The sequence below is a fragment of the Taurulus bubalis genome (assembly GCF_910589615.1).
Source record: "Taurulus bubalis genome assembly, chromosome: 11".
NCBI classification, from domain to species: domain Eukaryota; kingdom Metazoa; phylum Chordata; class Actinopteri; order Perciformes; family Cottidae; genus Taurulus; species Taurulus bubalis.
In genome coordinates, this window is record NC_136599.1 from 23,034,280 (window position 1) to 23,052,690 (window position 18,411).

An 18,411-nucleotide genomic window follows, 5' to 3' on the forward strand; every position below is an offset into this window, starting at 1 on the left:
TCGCCACGTAATATACGAACAACAGTTCAATAAAATATTGTACATGTATACTTTTCCCAGATAGTGGAAACACAGAATGTTATGATGACATTGAGGAAGAAATGTATTGAGTGGGGGATCAGTCATGTCTTGTCGAGGCCCTGTCCACTTAATGAGATCAGCGTCGGTGCCGATATGGATCCACCGCTTCATCCCGTGCATCCGACTTCTCTGACCAGGAAGTCTCAGTGACGGCGCTGTGCTCGTACATTGACTTGCTCAGGGAAACTTTGTGCAGGGCAGACACCGAACACGAAGGGTTGAATTTTGATTTCTGATCTTGCGTCTTTCCCCAGCCATCACAGAGAATATGGCCGAGTTCAGACCGGTCCTGTGCACCGAGGCCGCTCAGCAGGGACTCATGCAGTGGCTGCTCAAGAGAATCAAGGTGAGACGTGTTTTAGCGCCGCAACAATGAGTCAATTAAGTTCTTAGTCGATTGACCGAAAATTAATCTGCAAATATTGAGTGAGTGAATTAATTTGTCATTATTTAAGAACAAAATCAAGATATACTCGTGGTATTATACTAATGTATTATATTATTATTATTATTATTATTATTATTATTATTATTATTATTATATATAATAATCATATTTAAGGTAATAAATTGAATATTTTTTGAGTTTTGGACTGGACAAAACAATTGATTCGGTGACTGCCGTTGGGCTATAGGACATTGTGATGGGTAGTTTTCTGGTCCCTAGATTGATAGTTTACAAATAAATAATCACCCGTGTTATTTTCTTTACCTTTACTGCAAAACCCTCAATTCCACATGTCGTATTCAGGCAGGTTCTTCTAGTAAATGAAAATAAAAACACTCGCGCCCAGTTTACCATGACTTGCTTTATGTAACATTCTATCTTGAATCATGTTTTAAGGCTCATTACAAGAATAATGCAAGTCTTTTTGAGATATTCATATTTACTCAGTAGTTCCGTAGCAACCACACTTTCAACTCCTTTATGAATATTGAAAAGTTTGGAAAAATACAACTTAATTAGGTTGCAGATAACTTCTGGATCACATGGTTGTTACAGGTTAACAGATACAAGATTTAAAAGTTGCTATTGCTTCACACAAGCACCAAATACAATGTATGTGGCAGGATCTCTGCTTCAAAAAGATGCATATTTAGTTGTAGATTACAAGACTATTTCCTAAAACTCTGCAGAATGGAGCTTCTTAAGATGAGTGGTAATTGGAATTTGGTCTCTTTCCCTCTCAGGCAAAGATACCGTTTGATGCTAACAAGTTGTACTGCAGTGAAATCTTGGCCATCTTGCTGCAGAACAATGACAGTAAGTGTGCCTCACTAAATGGTTTGTGGCTTCCAAACGATGTTAGTTTATCTTCCCCTTCACCCCTCAGCTTTCTCAAACGGACACACAGTGCACTGTCACCCCCCCACCCCCCCCTCCTCCTTTTTCCCTTTCCTTCTCTCTTTATTGGTTCTTGCTTCCTCTATTCTTCTTTTTTTCTCTACCAGTCTTGGATTATTCTTTCAACCTTCTCTGTCTGTTCCTCCCCTCCTTTCCCTTCCACTCCTGGAACTCTCTCAATTTAGTTTCTGCTTCCAGTAACTTCCTTTTGTTCTTTCCTTGTCTCTCTTCTTTCTGTCCTTCTCTTTGTCATTTCCTTCAATCACCCTTTGATTTAATATTCCCTTTCATGTTTCCAATCTTTCTTCCAATCCTCTTTCTCCCATTCCTCTTCAGTCTTCCTGTCTCCCTTCTCTTCTTCCTCTCTCCCTGTGTTTGTCTTCTCCACCTCCTCCCGCCCGCCCTCCCTCACTAAAACCCTGTAAAGCCTCAGGTAGCCACAGGACTATCAGGTCCTTGGATGGGTTCTCACTAATGGTACGTAGCCATATTGATATTCAGTGGGAGTCTGGTCTCATTTTACACTCATTCTCTTCTGCCTTTTTTATTCATCCTGCCCTTCAAATACAAAATACAATTTCACAAAAAAAGAAAAAGAAGAATATATTCTTCTCAAAGGAAACTCACCCGCGTGAATAATGTTCCCTATTATATTACTGTCAGCGTCTTGAAGTAAGAATAAGGCGAATCACTGGGCTCCTATTAGAGGAAATGACAATTTGGGAACGTCCTTGATGTGCTAATTTGAACGTAATTATTGCTTCCTGCTGTCAAATTCAACTTTAAACAGTGCTGCTGCCAATGAGAACAGCATCTTGGCCTCACTAATTAGTTATCCCTAAAGATAAATAATTTTTCACATTGACTTCTGAAGGCTTCACTGCCAACAAAGTCATGAATGCAAAGCGCAACATATTGTAAACACGGGCACACGTCGATCTGATGTCCATTTACAGGATTACTGGGGTTTTTGACAACCTTCATTTGACGACATTTGCCATTCACAGCCTTTTAAAGCTGCTAAGAAGATGTAACTTTTAAATGAAACAAAAAACACATTTTAATACTCATGCCTAGATGTAATAACTGGATGTATATTTTTCAGTGCCCTCATTTCTCTCTGTGAAGGTCCATGGCAGCCGCTGTGTTTGTCAGTGCTCATGCTCATTGCATGCCTTCTGTCATTCCATCCCTCTCGACATCTTTTCCTCTTTTTTTCTTCTGTCCATTTATCCACTTCTGTCCTCCCTTCCGCCACTCAAATGTTTTTTTGTTTATTATTGCAACCGTCTCAATTTAATCTCTCTGTTGTCCTGTTACTCCATTTTCATCTCTTAGTCCTCCGTCTGCATTTCTTCTTTCCTCCACAGATACCAGAGAATTATTGGGCGAGATGGATGGCATTGATGTGTTACTGCAGCAACTATCTGTAAGATTGTTTTGCTTCTGCTCTCTATTTTTAGTATGCAGTTTGCTTTAGCTCGCAGTTGTTCTTCAAACATGAGCACTTCTCTGACCAAAGATTTACTATGAGCAGTGTAAAACCCATTGTACCCCGAAGCAACCCTGTTTTCAGCCTCACTATTAACCCTAGAACACTAACGTTAAAAATAATTACACTATCACTAACGTCGGGTGAATTTCACCCGACATAATGTACCTGATAAAATATACTTCTCATCGAAATATATTCAAATACAACAATACAAGGCAAGTTGAAGTACTCTTCTTTTATTTTACCCTATAGAACTTCTCATAAAACGATAAACAGGTATCACAGCGAGACCCTCAAAAAAGGCTCAAAATCCGGTGAAAACGTGGGGAATCGTCAATAAAAAATGATTATAAATAAAGGAGCTATGAACTTGTTATTTGGTCCACATGTTCCCGGGACATGCAAGTCTTGTTCTGTGAAGGAAAAGTCTCTCTTCAATGTTAAAACCCATCCGGAATTGTTTTGCCTTCTATCACTAACGTCGGGTGAAAATCACCCGAACACGTGCCTGTTGAAACAAACAGGGATTGGAGCAGAGAGACACGTCGACCTTCAATAACGTCTGTGAGGGAGCATGAAGCTACACAAGGACCCACGCAACACAATGAAAATAACATAACAACATTCGCTCGGGTGAAAATCACCCGACGTTAGTGTTCTAGGGTTAACCCCTACTCACACAATCTGAAGCAGAAATACAAATTACAGCTGAAGTTCTCATTGACCAGCGTTTTGGTTGTGGCTGTTAGCATTTTCCCAGCCTGTCTCTTCTCTTAATTACAGCACGACCCTTGCTACTGTTTCTGTCTGGACGTATACCTTCTCATCATTAAAAGGGGCTCACATCGCCCATGTTCCAAAAACTGCTCTAATGAACCACTTCACAAGCTGCCACTGTTTTTAAAGAATTTTCCGACCTGCGTTTCCGTTCTAAACGCTGTCTTCCCTCTGTGCTCTCTTTCTCTCTCTCTCCCTCCTCGCCCGCCTGCCCTCGCTCCCTGTCAGGTGTTCAAGCGTCACAACCCGTCCACGGCCGAGGAGCAGGAGATGATGGAGAACCTCTTCGACGCTCTGTGTTCCTGCCTCATGCTGGCAGCCAATCGGGACCGCTTCCTCAGAGGGGAAGGGCTTCAGCTGATGAATCTCATGCTCAGGTGAGGCTCCCAGTGCTCGCTCTAATGTGGGAGTGTTGAGTGCATTTCATCCACAGGAAGCAAAACAAATCTGTGCTCCCTTGCTTGTCGTCTTCCACGAGCAGCCGATGACCAGTGGAGTATGGTAAAGCTGCAAGACATTGTATCGCCTTTTAATGTTAGGCATTTTATTTTTAGAAATACTGCCTCCGCGGGCCTTAAGTACCACTACATGTAAAATGTAGTTCAATCACGTGTTGTAAAACCGTCGAAGGAGCTTATAATAAAACATATCTTCAGTTCCCACACTGAAATAACCACTCATTTTGACAGAACTTCCTTATGTGCATTGTTTCAAATGTGCAGCCGGCTGATTGATGAAACGCTGGTTTCTGTGTTGCTACACGGAGGTGAAGACCCCATTTCTCTCTGGTGCGTTTGATGAAAATGAACTCAAATGGCCTCGCGAGACAAAAGATGTCCTTCGGCACACAAGTATAAATCCACCTTTTGATCACCAATGTTCACACAGCGCTTATGGTCTGTGCTCTTTGCACTCTAAGTTTGGGGCAAAATTATAGAAATTGGGGATGGTAATATTTAACCGTCAAGAGACGATAAGAATGTATTGTCTGTACCTTGATTCTTTGTTTTTGCACTATTCTTGGTGGGGGAATTATTGCACGCTATTGTTGCAGTTAAAGAACACTGCTCAGCAGGTATTGATGCTAAAATGGGCGCCTTTGTATACTCTGATAACACGGCTCGTGACCGAGGTAAAAATATCTTGGGATAATTGCTGACAGTTTTGTTCATATTTGAACCCTAAAGCCAACATTTTCGGAGAAAGAAGAAAAACATTTGTTGCAATGTCACAGTTAATAGGTTTGTTTTTGCAGAATCTCGAACGACGTATGAACTATGCCCCCGGTGTTTCACCTCCTCAAACATACTGAAGCGCTGCTGGAATGCAGAGTTTACAACACGTAGCAATGAGTGCTTCAGTGCTATTCTCAAAAAGCAAAAAATTATAAAGGCTAAAAAAATATCTCGGCACAGAACACAGTCTGCCTGCTGTATCGCCTGGCGAGACCGCCGGTGCAATCAATCAAACATCAGTTTGTGGAGGGGTGACCTTAAAGAATCATCAGGACACATTACACACGTTTATGATCCTCCACAGCTGCCGCACCCCTGCGCCGATAATCACATCATTGGACACGTAGATTTAAGGCTGATCAATATCTTATTATTACGTGGAAAAAGCTTTTTTATTCTCATTTTCTTCTTCTGGTAAATCATCCACTGGTGAAACAGAGAAAGAAGACAGAGGAAAAACCAACCAGGATATGACTGTTTGAGAAACAAATTGTGAATTTGTATGAGTTTAATTTCTGATTGCTAATTTAGAATATGTATATATTTTTTCCCCTGAGTGATAGTTAGTAGACAGTACTGTATCGTCAATAATGTACTGTTCAAGGGTGTTGTTAGCAAACTCTTGAACTGTACATTATTGTAGATACAGTACTGCCTCGAGTACCTTATTGCTTTTATAATACGGTTACATGCGACTTTATAAATAGTAATAGTAAGCTCTCCGTCTTTTTTTCCGTCATTTTTCTCCTCTATGATGTTTAGAGAACTTGCCTCACGTCGGGAAATTACCGACGTAATTATCTCTTACTGGAAATATTACGATTTTGTGATCAAACCCTTTTCATTCCTCATCTTAGTTTCCAGTTTTATGCACTCGCTCCCCGCTAACTAGTCTGCTCTCACAGCGTTATCTGCTCTGCTCTCCTGATGGTGAGCCGTATCAACGTTTGACTGTACAGCAGGAACAGGGACCACAAATACATTATTCACCGCTGATATTCTCATCAAAAGTCATCCCCCCAAAATATCAAAGTTTACACGAAACATGTTTGGTAACTGTCAAGCTTGAAATGACAGCTAACGGTCGCGCAATTTAAATCAACCTGTTATTTTAAGTGCGCACTGATATGGAACGTTTTATATGTAAACAGGCTGTACAGTACTTTATGGCTGAATAAAGTACACCCCGTGACTCACTCTCAACTAATCAGAATGCTTGATTTGATCTACCCGTATTATAATCGAACATAAGCTCTGTTTGAAATGAGATGAACGTTGGTAAGCACAGGGGGATTTCCACTTGTGTGGTACGGCGTTCGCACCAGAATCGAAGCAAATTAGCTGCTCACTGTAACCAGCGAGCCACGCGTCGGCCGGTTTACTCCAGCGGTGTGAATCGAGAAACAAACAGACTTTGGCTGTAATTTATTTGCAACTAATGGATGAAAAAGGACGCCCCGGAATAACGACACGATAATGCAGATTTGTAAAAAGTCTGCCTTCGTGCTTTGTCAGATCTGTCCTCGAAACGACGAGCAAACATCTTTTCAAATTTCTGTTTTCTGAATGGAGTTCGGCTTGATCCGTGCTAAGTTATTCTAACATTGTAGCTGCTCTGTCAACACTCTCCAAAATGTCATGCAGGCGTGTATACAGCAGCACTGTTACTGTTTGTAGCATAGCTATGGCTTATACACATCCATGTATCGTACACACAGACTCTCTGTACTAATGTGAGGTACTATCTTTCTGTTCTGGGTGCTTTACGAACTGGAGGTGTGGTGTTTGAAAGGTGTGAACGTTTGCCGGTCAGAGAAAGACAGTCGAAAGAAAGATGCTGTTATTGAGTTGCATTGTGGGAAATATATATATATATATTTTGTTTGTTTGTTTTTTTACCTTTCCCTTGTGAGCCCCCCAACTTAATAAGAGCGCAATACTACGTTGCTCTAGTGTCCCTTTTTAACTCATCAGAGTTCCATTCAATTTCATTATAGTTGTCAGCTCTGGCTTTCTAACCGAAACACAATGCGGCCAAAAAATGAATTCAAACGAATACCAAAGAGCAACATAACACGCACACGCACACACACACACACACACACACACACAAAATCATCTCCACTCACTGAGACACATTTATTGGTTTTCCATCAAAAACTCCATTTCTATTCCTCCCCAGCCCTGTGCTCCATACAGATTTCACACCTGGCGTCTTGATGAATTCCCAGCAGAGTTAAATGTTTGTCAGACTTCACCCCTAAAACGGGGATTTTTACAGATGTCTAAGAAACAGTAGCTACAGTTCACCGCGAGCATGTCACCTCCAACGCTTGTGAGTGTACAGCTTGGGGTTGACATTGTCCAATCAGTCGGTACAGGTGATTCAGACACGACGAATTTGAGTCTAATGAAAAACCCACTGCTGCTGTCGTGCCCACTAGACATCGACGACGGCATAGTTTTGCGGCACCAGGACGCTGAGTTAAGTCACCTGTCTCGCAACTGAATTTCCTAGTTTCCTTACAGAAAGTACACTGTGTATCCCTCCTCCCCCTCGGGCCCCGGCCCCTCCAGTCGTCCATCATATATATATAACGTGTCTGTCTGGAGAACCACACTCAACTGCCTGAAATATGTGTCCCTTCTCTGAGATAAACACTGTCATCTGTCATTGGCGGGAATGGAGGAGGTGACACGGCGACAGACAGCTACATTTCCCGAGAGTAGGCGTGGAGTGGGGGGGATGTAGACAGAGCATGAAACGGTTGGTCCCTCTCACCGTGCCAATGCTTTGATGATATTAAAACGGATGTATGTCATCACGATGTATTCATTTTGACAGATCATCTTACGAAATAGTTTATCTACCTTGAAACAGGTTTTCAGGATTAACGTGGAAATAAATGCTTTGTTTGAATCTTGTTTAAAGTTGCTTAGCTTTTGATGATGAGGATAGTAATTAGAAATGTAGCTGATGGTATACTCTTGATTTTGTTGTAGCTGGAGTCTGAGCCGACGGAGTTTCTGGTGAAAATGCAGGATTTCGTCCGATTTTGCACGGAATCCGAAAGCCGATGACGAGCATTAAGAATAACTGGATAGAGATATCTTATCTTCTCGCTGATGGTCTTGTTTACTCAAACAGAAGCATCAGTATCAAATGAAGTATTCCATTTGAGACTCCTGCCCAGTTCAAAGTTCTTTTACAGTAACTGTCAACAAAACTGTCCATGCCTGAAACTAAAAGGTGGTGAAGGGAGTCACGCAGACCCTAGACAGGTACAATAGGCAAGGGTGTTTGGCGTGATTGCGAAACGCCTGGAGGTGATGTCTTCAGATTTGGCTAAAAATACTGTCCAATTGGAACGCAAGAATTAACTGATTACATGATATGCACGTTCTTCATATGTATTGTATTGTATTGAAGTAACTCTCTCTCTTTCTTTCTCGTGCAGAGAAAAGAAGATGTCTCGAACCAGCGCGTTGAAGGTCCTGGACCATGGGATGATTGGACCAGAGGGAGCGGATAACTGTCATAAGTTTGTGGACATCCTGGGCCTCCGGACCATCTTTCCCCTTTTCATGAAAACCCCCAAGAAGATGAAGAAAGTCACTGCTTCAGAGAAGGAGCATGAAGGTCAGTCACTAATTAGAACAAAGACGACAGCAGGTGTGATCTCTCCATGAAAACCAGCGATCGGATGCAAAACGATGTCGCTCTGTTTTGACCCGTTACAGTTTAGTGTAACAAACCAATAGAAACCAAACCACCAAGGGAACGAGATACCAGTTGCTTGTAAATCAATGGCTTCCACGCAAACGGTGAGCATAGGATTTGGAATTTAGGTTTTCACTTCGGGGGAAATCTGGATTGCGGACTAGTTCAAGCGCTGCAAATTGGCGTCATTTGATTAGATAGTGAAACGCACTTTTTAGTATCTCTCGATGCGATTTTGATTCTTGGGGCCGCAAAATCTAATTTCTAGAATCTTAGAAGATAAGAATCTTGCTTTGATTATTATTATATAATTTTTTCCCCATCGCTAATGCCTAGTTTTAAGTTTTAAACTATTCTATACACTCTACACAGCTTGGCTTGCACATGAAGCTAAGCAGTAGCATTAATATAGAAGAAAAGTTGTTATATGTACAGATTTAAAGGCTCCATCTAACATTTAACTGAAGCCTAATAATGTGATAATGCCTGAGGTGTCGATGGTGTAGGTGTTGGGGCTTTCTAACCTCCGAATTGCATAATTTTGTTGTTGTTTGTCCTATGAAGAAGCCTTTAGTTTGCTAACTGTGCTAATTTGAATTACTGCACTAATCACCACTGGTTCCTCTCTCCTCCCTCCCAGCTCTGCAACATGTAGTCACACCCGCTTCACGCAGACACTCGATCCTAATCTGCTTGTGTATCACGGTTCGCTGCCTCTTCGGTCTGTCAGTTTACGCTATCGATCCAATCTTGATTGATTTTTTTATTTATTTTTCTCACCTTGCACTCTCTGAACACCTCTTGTCTCCGGGTGTGGAAAGGGAAGAACAAACAAGAGGAAGAGAGAGAGAGAGAGAAACGGAAAGGGTGTCCACGTGATGGGAAAAACAGAAAAGAGAGTGAAAGACAGAGGCAGAAACGTGTCCATCGCTCTGCTCTTTGTTTAATTACCCACCTGCCAAAATGTGGTCTCTCTCTCTCTCTCTCTCTCTCTCATCTGTATTAATTAAGTTTGATTAATCCAGTGGGGATTCCCAGCCCTGCAGAAGAGAACAAATTGTACAATAAGATGATATGTATTTTTTCATTTAGTTTTTCTTGGTGATAATCGGTACGATGATGGCGTCCACTGCTGTTTGTTCACACATTCTGCTTGCAAAGGCACTTTAGGATACTTTAAAGCCACATAAATGTAGACTAATTCTCTACACGCAAATACGTCCAAGACATCTCGCAGAATCACGAGCCTCCTACTTCAGGGACAAACTAAAGCAAGGTGTCAGTTTTACGATATTGGTGTTCATTTTAATACGTCTTTATGAAACCCTTTAATAATCTGAGGCCACGCCCTCTAATGTCTCCGAGAGGAGAATTCCACAAATTCCTATACTTCTCGTAACGTCGGAAGTGATCACGGATGGATTCATAATCATAAACTAGAAGATTAAGAAACACGCGATTAACATTAAAACAGTTATTTGAAGTGTCGGGATGGACATTCTAAACTCACACATGAAAATCCCTCACCTTTTGGCGAAATTCGCCGTTTTGAAACCAAAATATGTCATCCACGTGAATCACGTAGATCCGAAGAGTTTTTGTTTTTGGGAGGGGGGGTTCAACTGTCCGCCGTTTCTGAGATTGGAGTGGGACACGGGAAAAAAACTGAGGTCGTGATCATCTTAGCAAGAGAAGATCTTTGACGTCGCGAGTCTTGGCCAATCAGCGTTAAGATGTCTACAGCGGCTTCATTTCCCTCCCACCAGTTTAATAATAGCAAGCTAGTCAGCTTGCTAACACGTTAGCTAACGTTGTTGGAGAGACAGCGAGTGAGATTACTGGCGGCGGAGAGTCCGTGGCAGCGTGTGACGTCAGACAGGAGAGCGGCGAGTCAGCGGCACTGCAGTTCTGCCTACCGACACCTCACTACATATAAGGAGAGGACAATGGAGATTTTATCCAACTTTTATTTTAATAAAAAAAAAAGAAATGCGTTTCCTCCGTAGGGTGGCCGGGCTCCTGTTTATATTTAAGGGTTTAAGATCTACGTGAAGGAAAAAGTGTATCCTCCAGTTAATTATAATCTATATAGTTATGTGGTTATAATCGCTGTCACACAGAGAGAGGTGTGCATGTTCAGGTTTACTGGTGGAAACATTATTCAGTGTTCTATCTAGACTAACAGTGACGCCTCCTCAAAGTAAAGTGGTATAACAGTATGACATAATATGGTCAAATAAAAAGGTTGGTACATTATGCATATTATGGCATATACGTGTAATATTATGAAGTGAAATGTAGTAGTAGCAAAACAATATTCAGTATAGTATAGCAGTATTGCATATTGTATGTATTAAGTCTACAAAATATATGTACACACACACACTACCGTTCAAAAGTTTGGGGTCACTTAGAAATTTCCTTATTTTTCAGAGAAATGCACTGTTTTTTTTTTCAATGAAGATAACATTAAATTAATCAGAAATACACTATACATTGTTAATGTGGTAAATGACTATTCTAGGTGGAAACGTCTGGTTTTTAATGAAATATCTACATAGGTGTATAGAGGCCATTTTCAGCAACTATCACTGTGTTCTAATGGTACATTGTGTTTGCTCATCGCATAGAAGACTAATGGAGGATTAGTAAACCCTTGTGCAATTATGTTAGCACAACTTAAAGCAGTTATGTGGGAGAGAGAAGCTATACAACTGGCCTTCCTATGCATAGCATATGTATATGTACACTTGGGTATTTACAAAAGAATAATTAAAACCCATAATGATCATAGTTTGTCAGCTTCTCGACGAGTGATGCTGTTCGGCATTTACGCTTCCCCCCCCCCCCGTAAACAAGAGCCAACAGCAAAAAAAATACAAGATATGATAAATAGGTAATTAAACTCTACAGATACTATAAATAACCGAACACTAAGAAATTGAATACAATAAGTACACAGACTAAATGGTTGATGTTTACTCGTCTCAGACCATCTGAATAACAAATATGATTTCTGCCCCCACCTTTCTCTCCCCAAGACGACTAATTGAAAATGCTGTGAATCAAGTGGTTCTCCACAATAACACAATGACACTGTAGATTAATTAGCCATCGGCCGCTTCAAGCTAAAGTAATTAGGAGGCAGAGACCTCTCCGTCCTGCTATACTGAGCGCTGTGCCTCTCGCTCTGTCACAAACCTCGGCGCACAGATTGATCCCCGTGAAGTCCTGTCTGAAATTGACACCGCCCAAATGGCCGGGGATTGCCGGGGTCACATTGCCTTAATTAATAGAGACGTTGTAAGTGGAAAGAAAAGAAGAAGAAATTACATTTCTTCAACATTCCTGTCACGACGCTGCCGTTCGCCTTTTTCTTTTTTAGGGTGTCAGTTTATCGGTGTGTGTGCTCCGTCATTACCAGCAAAGCATTTTATTTATTTTTGGTGATGGAAATTGGTGGCAGCCGCTTGTTATATTTAGGCGGCTAATGATGCGAGCGAGCGGAAGAGTGGGAGCAGGAGTAAACAGCTAATTTACACACGGTGAGGCGCAATAGTCAGAGAGAGAGAGAGAGACCTCTGTCGTTGATGTGTTTTTGAACGCCCTCGCCGTGACCCTTTTTTTCTAATGAAAGCACTCGAAGAGGCAATGAGTGAGGCATGCCAGAGGAAAGGAGAACATAGTCACATTCTGTGGCCGTGCACAGTGGTGTTGGGAGTATGCAGTGGGGGGGAGATGGATACAAGAGGCTCCTATTAAAACGTTTCACCCCCTCAAATGACGGCAGCTTCATTACGAAGATAAAAGGTGGCATTAGATCAGTCCGCTGTTACTTTATCGCCAGTATCTCTCCTCTGATATTAGCAAATGGAGATTTAGTGAGCTGCAGAGTCGAATGTATAAGGCGAGATAAGTGTCTGTTAAGAGAGAAACGGGTCCGTCTCTGGATTCGTCGATAAAAAACTTGCGTCAGACACTTTAGTCGAGAAGCGTGGAAATCAAACGGAGGCCTCATTTGATCGTCTCCCCTCCCACCACCAAGCGCACGCCTTCGGCTCAGATCGAGATCAGAAACATTTTTTTTACACGACTCAAGTTTGATTGTAATCTGTGTTGTCAGAGTCACGCTGTGTAATCCTATTATTAGTGTATTTCAGAGGGAGAGATTTGCCTTTAGACCCCCGGTGAAAAAAATGTAAAAATCAAATTGCCATCTTCACGTTTGGTCTTTCCTACTGGTGGCGATTGATCGTGCTCCATCTCTGCAAATTCCCACGCAATATAATACCGAGATATAATTAGTTGTGTATGACAGCTTTTACCCTTCAATATTCCGTTGAGGACCGGATGTGCTCGACATTTGGGGGAAACGTAGTGTGCATTAAGTAGTACAGGAAAGGTTTTGAATCCAACGGATATCTAATCTGAGAACAATCACAGACTAAGAGGGCGAATTTAAAAAGTTTATATTTTTTTCTTTAATGGCTAAAGTTTTACTTTAGTTTGACAGAATGCCGTTCTGGTCTCTCCGAAGATGGGGACCTTTCTTTTTTCTTTCTTTCTTAAATTAGAGTGGTGCCAATACCATCCGGACTGCCTCAGAAACCCATTAAAATGCTAGATCGGGTATCGCCAAGTACGTGAGTCTAAGCACCAACACAACATTACGTTATTATATTGTTTAACAGCTCATTAACGCCACACATGAACTCCAACAACACGTGTCCCTCGTTAACCCGATCCAAGCTGTACATGTGCAAACTAGTACTACACACATGTGGCTAAACCCTCTAGAGCTCCCTACTGTTCCCCTGATAATGCTGCACTGTGAGCCTCCGTTTTCTTTTTAAATCGCCAGGAGGTGAACTATGTTCAGTCCTGCCTGGCTAAATAATGGAGCCTACAACTATCAACAAAGGTTACGTTCTGGTGCGTTCATGGTCAATTGAGAAGAAAAATAGTATTGGGTAAAGGTAAGATGCCAAACGAACACAGTTAGCACACTGCTAACATCAGTTTGCAAAACATACATGGACATTATTCCTCACGATAGAAAGGCGCGACTAACTCTCAGTTGGACATAAATAGCTAAAACTTTTTGGAATCAGTTATTTTGAAAGGGGGACATGTAGTTTGCATACAGACCAAAATAAAAGTGTTCCTTCTGTTGTCCCAGAATATCTCTTGGCATGAAAGCGGCCATACTGTTCAATGTAGTCTGGACTGGTACAGAGTATGTGGTGCCTCATTTAGTTAGCAGTGCTGGATGCTGCATTACACAATCTGTAGACATTTGTTCAGCGTTCTACTTACAGCCTTCTGAGAATTCAGTTCAATTTGGAGAGCTGCCCCTGTGGCTCTTTTCCCCACAATAACTTTTCCAGGAGCCTTTTCAATAATTCAGGAACCTTTGTCTCTTTTTTTTTTTTTTTTAAACTGGTGCGGAAGCTGACGGCAAAGCCCACACCAATCAATGACCTTCATCACTGCAGCTTCCACCACTATTTGTTCCTGAACTTTCACAAAGGACTTTTTTTTTCTGCCACCTTGGACTATTTGTACAGGAATTAAAATATATCCCTGATTGCCCTGGTCAAATCGCAGGTTTAGTTCCTTAGTTCTTACGAGGTCCTTGGTCCCCAGTGAATGTTCCAGAAAATGCTCCACAGGTAGTAAATGTAGCAGATTGATCCAACGCAATGTTTGTGCAGCATTCAGAGTGAAAGTAAGCCGTGGGGAAACTAAGCATGACTTAAAAAGAGCAACATAAAGAACAAGAAATTAGGCTAATTTTAATCATCTAAATGTGAGAATGTATAAAGCCTCCCCCCCCCAAGATACCTTGGCACCTTTTTAATCTACCCACTGCCGGTGTACTCTGTACTTCACATCTAAGATGTTGTCTACCTACGCTAAATAATACATTATGATGAAAATAGCAATAGCTTGTACACCATATACATATACATATAGATATGTGTCCTTTACTTCACTTTACTTTGTTTTCCCCCTGAGATTTCCAAGCCAGAGTTCATGCCTGGTCCTTCAGACAGCGAATGTGATCTCTGAAAAACCCCTGAGAGGTTAGCCTGTGGTGCTGGAAGGCTGATTGCTCTCCCCAGGGCACAGTTAGTCCGGTCTCTCGACAAAGCGCCACCGATCTGTTCCCCTCTTGTTATTCCGAACGGCACAGCACTCCCTTCAGCTGTCAGTCAACCCGTGAAATCCCGGCCACTTAGGGTTATTTGCATGTTAACTTAGTGCTCTGGATCCCCTGAGGGAAAGACGACGCAAGCGGCGGACGATTAGCGGAGAATGAGCGAACGCCGGCCTTTGGACATGCATCGTGCAATCTGAATGCAAATATCCCTCGAGCAAAAGGTAGTTCCAGGTTTCAAGGATAATTGATTGTAATTATGAAACATGGGGCTGCACAACGAAATGCAGTACACAAGACAAAAGAGATGGAAGTGCCTTCCTGTTTTTATATTTACATCAAGAGGAATATAAACAGCAGCAACAAGGCAGATAATACGGCGTCATCGTAAAGAAAATTGATAGGCGGTACACCACGTAGCTATTGCATTTATCAAAACATTGTCTCTTTGTGAATTATACCTGGCATGTTTCTTCATGGCCTTGTGGCGTTCTGATCCATTTTTTCAGCCCAGGTTTCCACAGCTGGCCTCAAAGTCACAAACGTACATTTCCAGCTGTTCTTGTCCAACACTGCAGCAATCACAGAAGAGCGATTGTCAGATCACACAACGAGGCCAACACATTTAGGGAAGACTGCTGGACGTAATGATCATCTTTCTATATTTAAAACATGCAACAACAATATTGACGCATTTCCACTGCATGGTACGGCATCGCTCTACTTTTCCATTTGCAAAATGTTATGGCTAGCATCTTGTACATGTTTTTGGTACCAGCTCGATCAAGGTTATAGGCGAGCTGAGCCGATACTAGAAGGTAGGGATCCACCTATCTGACTGTTCCACTCCCGATATGATGCCTGGGTTTGGGTATCAGCCGATACTGATTATAGAGCCGGTATCCTGTGTTTATTTAAAAAGCTGAATGACTCCCTGTGTGCAAGTGACTGGGATCATCCTTCTTTTATGTCGAAGGAAACACCAGGCTTGACTTAAACATAGCTTTCCCAATTCTGTGAAACTAAATGTAACTAAATAAATACAAATTTACTGAATTGTTATGTATTAAAATAAGGGTATCCAACACCGAATCAGTCTGTTGTCGCTAATAATCCAATCAATCCAGCTATTTGAGTCGGTAAAGGACAGATATTGGTATCGGTGCATCTCTGTTAGAAGGCACCGATTGACCACCGATTGATCAGAAGGAATTGTCAATAGAGCAGCACGGGATAAACTGGTCACTTCAGCAAAACTACCGTTGATAGCAAAACCCGCAAAAAGGGCGCCGTGATAATGTTGCACGGTATATCGATACTAAAAAGGTACGTTAAAAACAATACCATTTTGCATATTTTTAGTATCGATACTTTATTAAAATAGCGTGGATCAGAGCGCACTCACTGCTCTGCCCCGTGTCATGACTCATGTTGCCTGCATGCATTGACTGCATGGAGGCGGGGCTCAAGGAGGCGGGGCTGCCCAGCGCTCACCCTCGCAACGGGCAGCGCTCACTCAGTCATCGCTGGGGGTGACATGAGTGCAGGAGCTTTTGCAGACCGTCCTCGGCTTGTTGGAAAAAAGATGCCAGAAGTGTAATCTGGAAAGTACTTGCAGACTGTAAAGGAAAGCCTGCTGACACACAGAGACCCGTCTGTAAAACTAGTTTCAAAGCCACACAGACCAAGGGAGGCAACACGTCAAACATGGCAAAGCACCTTTCAGGCTCAAACACAATTCCTTATGGAAATAACTATGTAGTCATCTGGTCAGATACGGACAATAGGCCTACATAGCCGTGTATAATCAATGTTATGATGGCACCATGTAGTTTTCATTAATAATATATGAATTAATTAATATTAGTGCCATTTGTTAAGTGTTCAAAAAGCTGTGCAGGAACAAGCTGGTAAAAAAAGGGAACCATACAGATGTTTTATTTATTACTATTATTGATAAATATACCAGTATTGTTTGGCAGCACTGTACAACAAACCGGTCTTGCTTGTCCGTTTTAAATTGATAGTCTTAATTATTTGATTATGATTGTTGTGACATGGCTCTTGAGGAGGTTCTGTGGTAGATGTTGCTAGTATCACAGGGAAACTATGTCAATTGTTCCTTGTTTTAAAACAAAAGATTTGAGTGTGAAGCAAAGCATGTAAATTAAGTATTGATTGGACACCTTTCTAAAAAGCTCTCTAACGCAGCCCTGCCCTCCGGCTTGTACCCAAGATGTAATCCTGCCTCCACCCCTTCACGGATCTGTTTGGTTTTAAACTCTTTGGAGAGAACGTGCCGCAGCCGGCGATCAATAGCCTCCCCGGCAGGGTGCGGAGGTGGCGACATCAATTATCACTCGGATCAAGTTGATAAAGTAACAACGTTTCAGAAATGGCACTTGGCCTCCTTGTCATTGCAGACAGGAAATAAATTAGAATAAGGGGACCTTGGACTGAAACTACATGTTGTACAACCAGAGCACATCGTTTTAACTACATGTAATGCCAGTCAGCCAGTTTTAATAATATCATGATATTTAAAGACAAGTAGAGAGCGGCGTTTACTATTATATTCACTATTAAACAACCTTAATTAAGCCTTCATTTTCCCCTGCAAACACACCAAACGCCTTAATCCAAATCAAAAGGTTTGTGTTTCGGCCTTAAATCCCCTAATTTGAGCGTTCATTTGATCGGTGAAAACTAAACCCCTGAACCATGTGTATTAAAGCTTGACTGATGATGAAGCTGCACAAAGAACTTGTGGGATCACCAAACTATCTTTTCCAAGCAGAACATGAATATATCCACTGAAAATATCAACCCGCTGGTCGCGCTTTAAGAACAAGTCGGAGGCTTTCCAAAGTCAGTAGGCCTCATCCTCTGGGGACCATCTAGTTTCATGGCAATCCATACAACAGTCATTGACATATTTGAGGGGTTATGTTGACTCTTTTGGTTGAAGTCAAACCGAAGAGTTCCAAGAGCAGACATTTTATTTTATTTCAGCTTTTGGGGGATTTACGTTCCAACGGGCCTTCTTTCTTAAGGAACTCGACTCCTGTTTGCTTTATATTGCCTTTCCGTGCGTTTCGCTGCCTTTTTGGTGCTGCCAGTCGTCTTGACGACGTCGGTGGTTATGTGAATATCCTGTAAGGTTTTGGCGTCAGCAGGTGTCGCAGCCTTGAGTCGTGTGACAAAGCACCGCTGCGGGGATTGCACAAAGGGAGCCGACGGCAAACGCAAACCCTTTTTTAAAAAAAGAAGCAGAAATGGGATTGATTCCTGTACTCTTGTTGCTTAGCAACTGCAAAGCCTCGATGAGGGAGGATATTGACCTCTTGTTGATGAAGTCCAATTACATTTTTTCCTCGGTCTGGGTATCCAGACATTTTTACAGTGTCACCCCCCGTGTGCACAGTGTATTGTTCATTCAATTTAATAGAGAAATATTACCCTACAAGTGTCTTCTGCTGCTGCAGCCTGTGAGCAAGAAGGCCTCTGAATGAGATAACACATCTTGCATAGCGTGAATTGGGTTAACAATGGCACTCAATGGGACTAACTAGTCTTTGCCGCCGATTTGGACAATTA

General features: G+C 41.9%; 1 protein-coding gene across 1 annotated transcript in view; it reads left to right on the plus strand.

The window, feature by feature from the left end:
* The window catches only part of ctnnbl1 (catenin, beta like 1), a 48,237-nt gene that overhangs the window by 10,281 nt on the left and 19,545 nt on the right, over positions 1-18,411 (plus strand). The window contains exons 7-11 of the mRNA XM_079226334.1: positions 336-427; positions 1,273-1,345; positions 2,797-2,855; positions 3,927-4,075; positions 8,392-8,573. Of these exons, the coding sequence (XP_079082460.1) occupies positions 336-427; positions 1,273-1,345; positions 2,797-2,855; positions 3,927-4,075; positions 8,392-8,573 (555 nt within the window). The remainder of the gene's footprint in view (positions 1-335; positions 428-1,272; positions 1,346-2,796; positions 2,856-3,926; positions 4,076-8,391; positions 8,574-18,411) is intronic.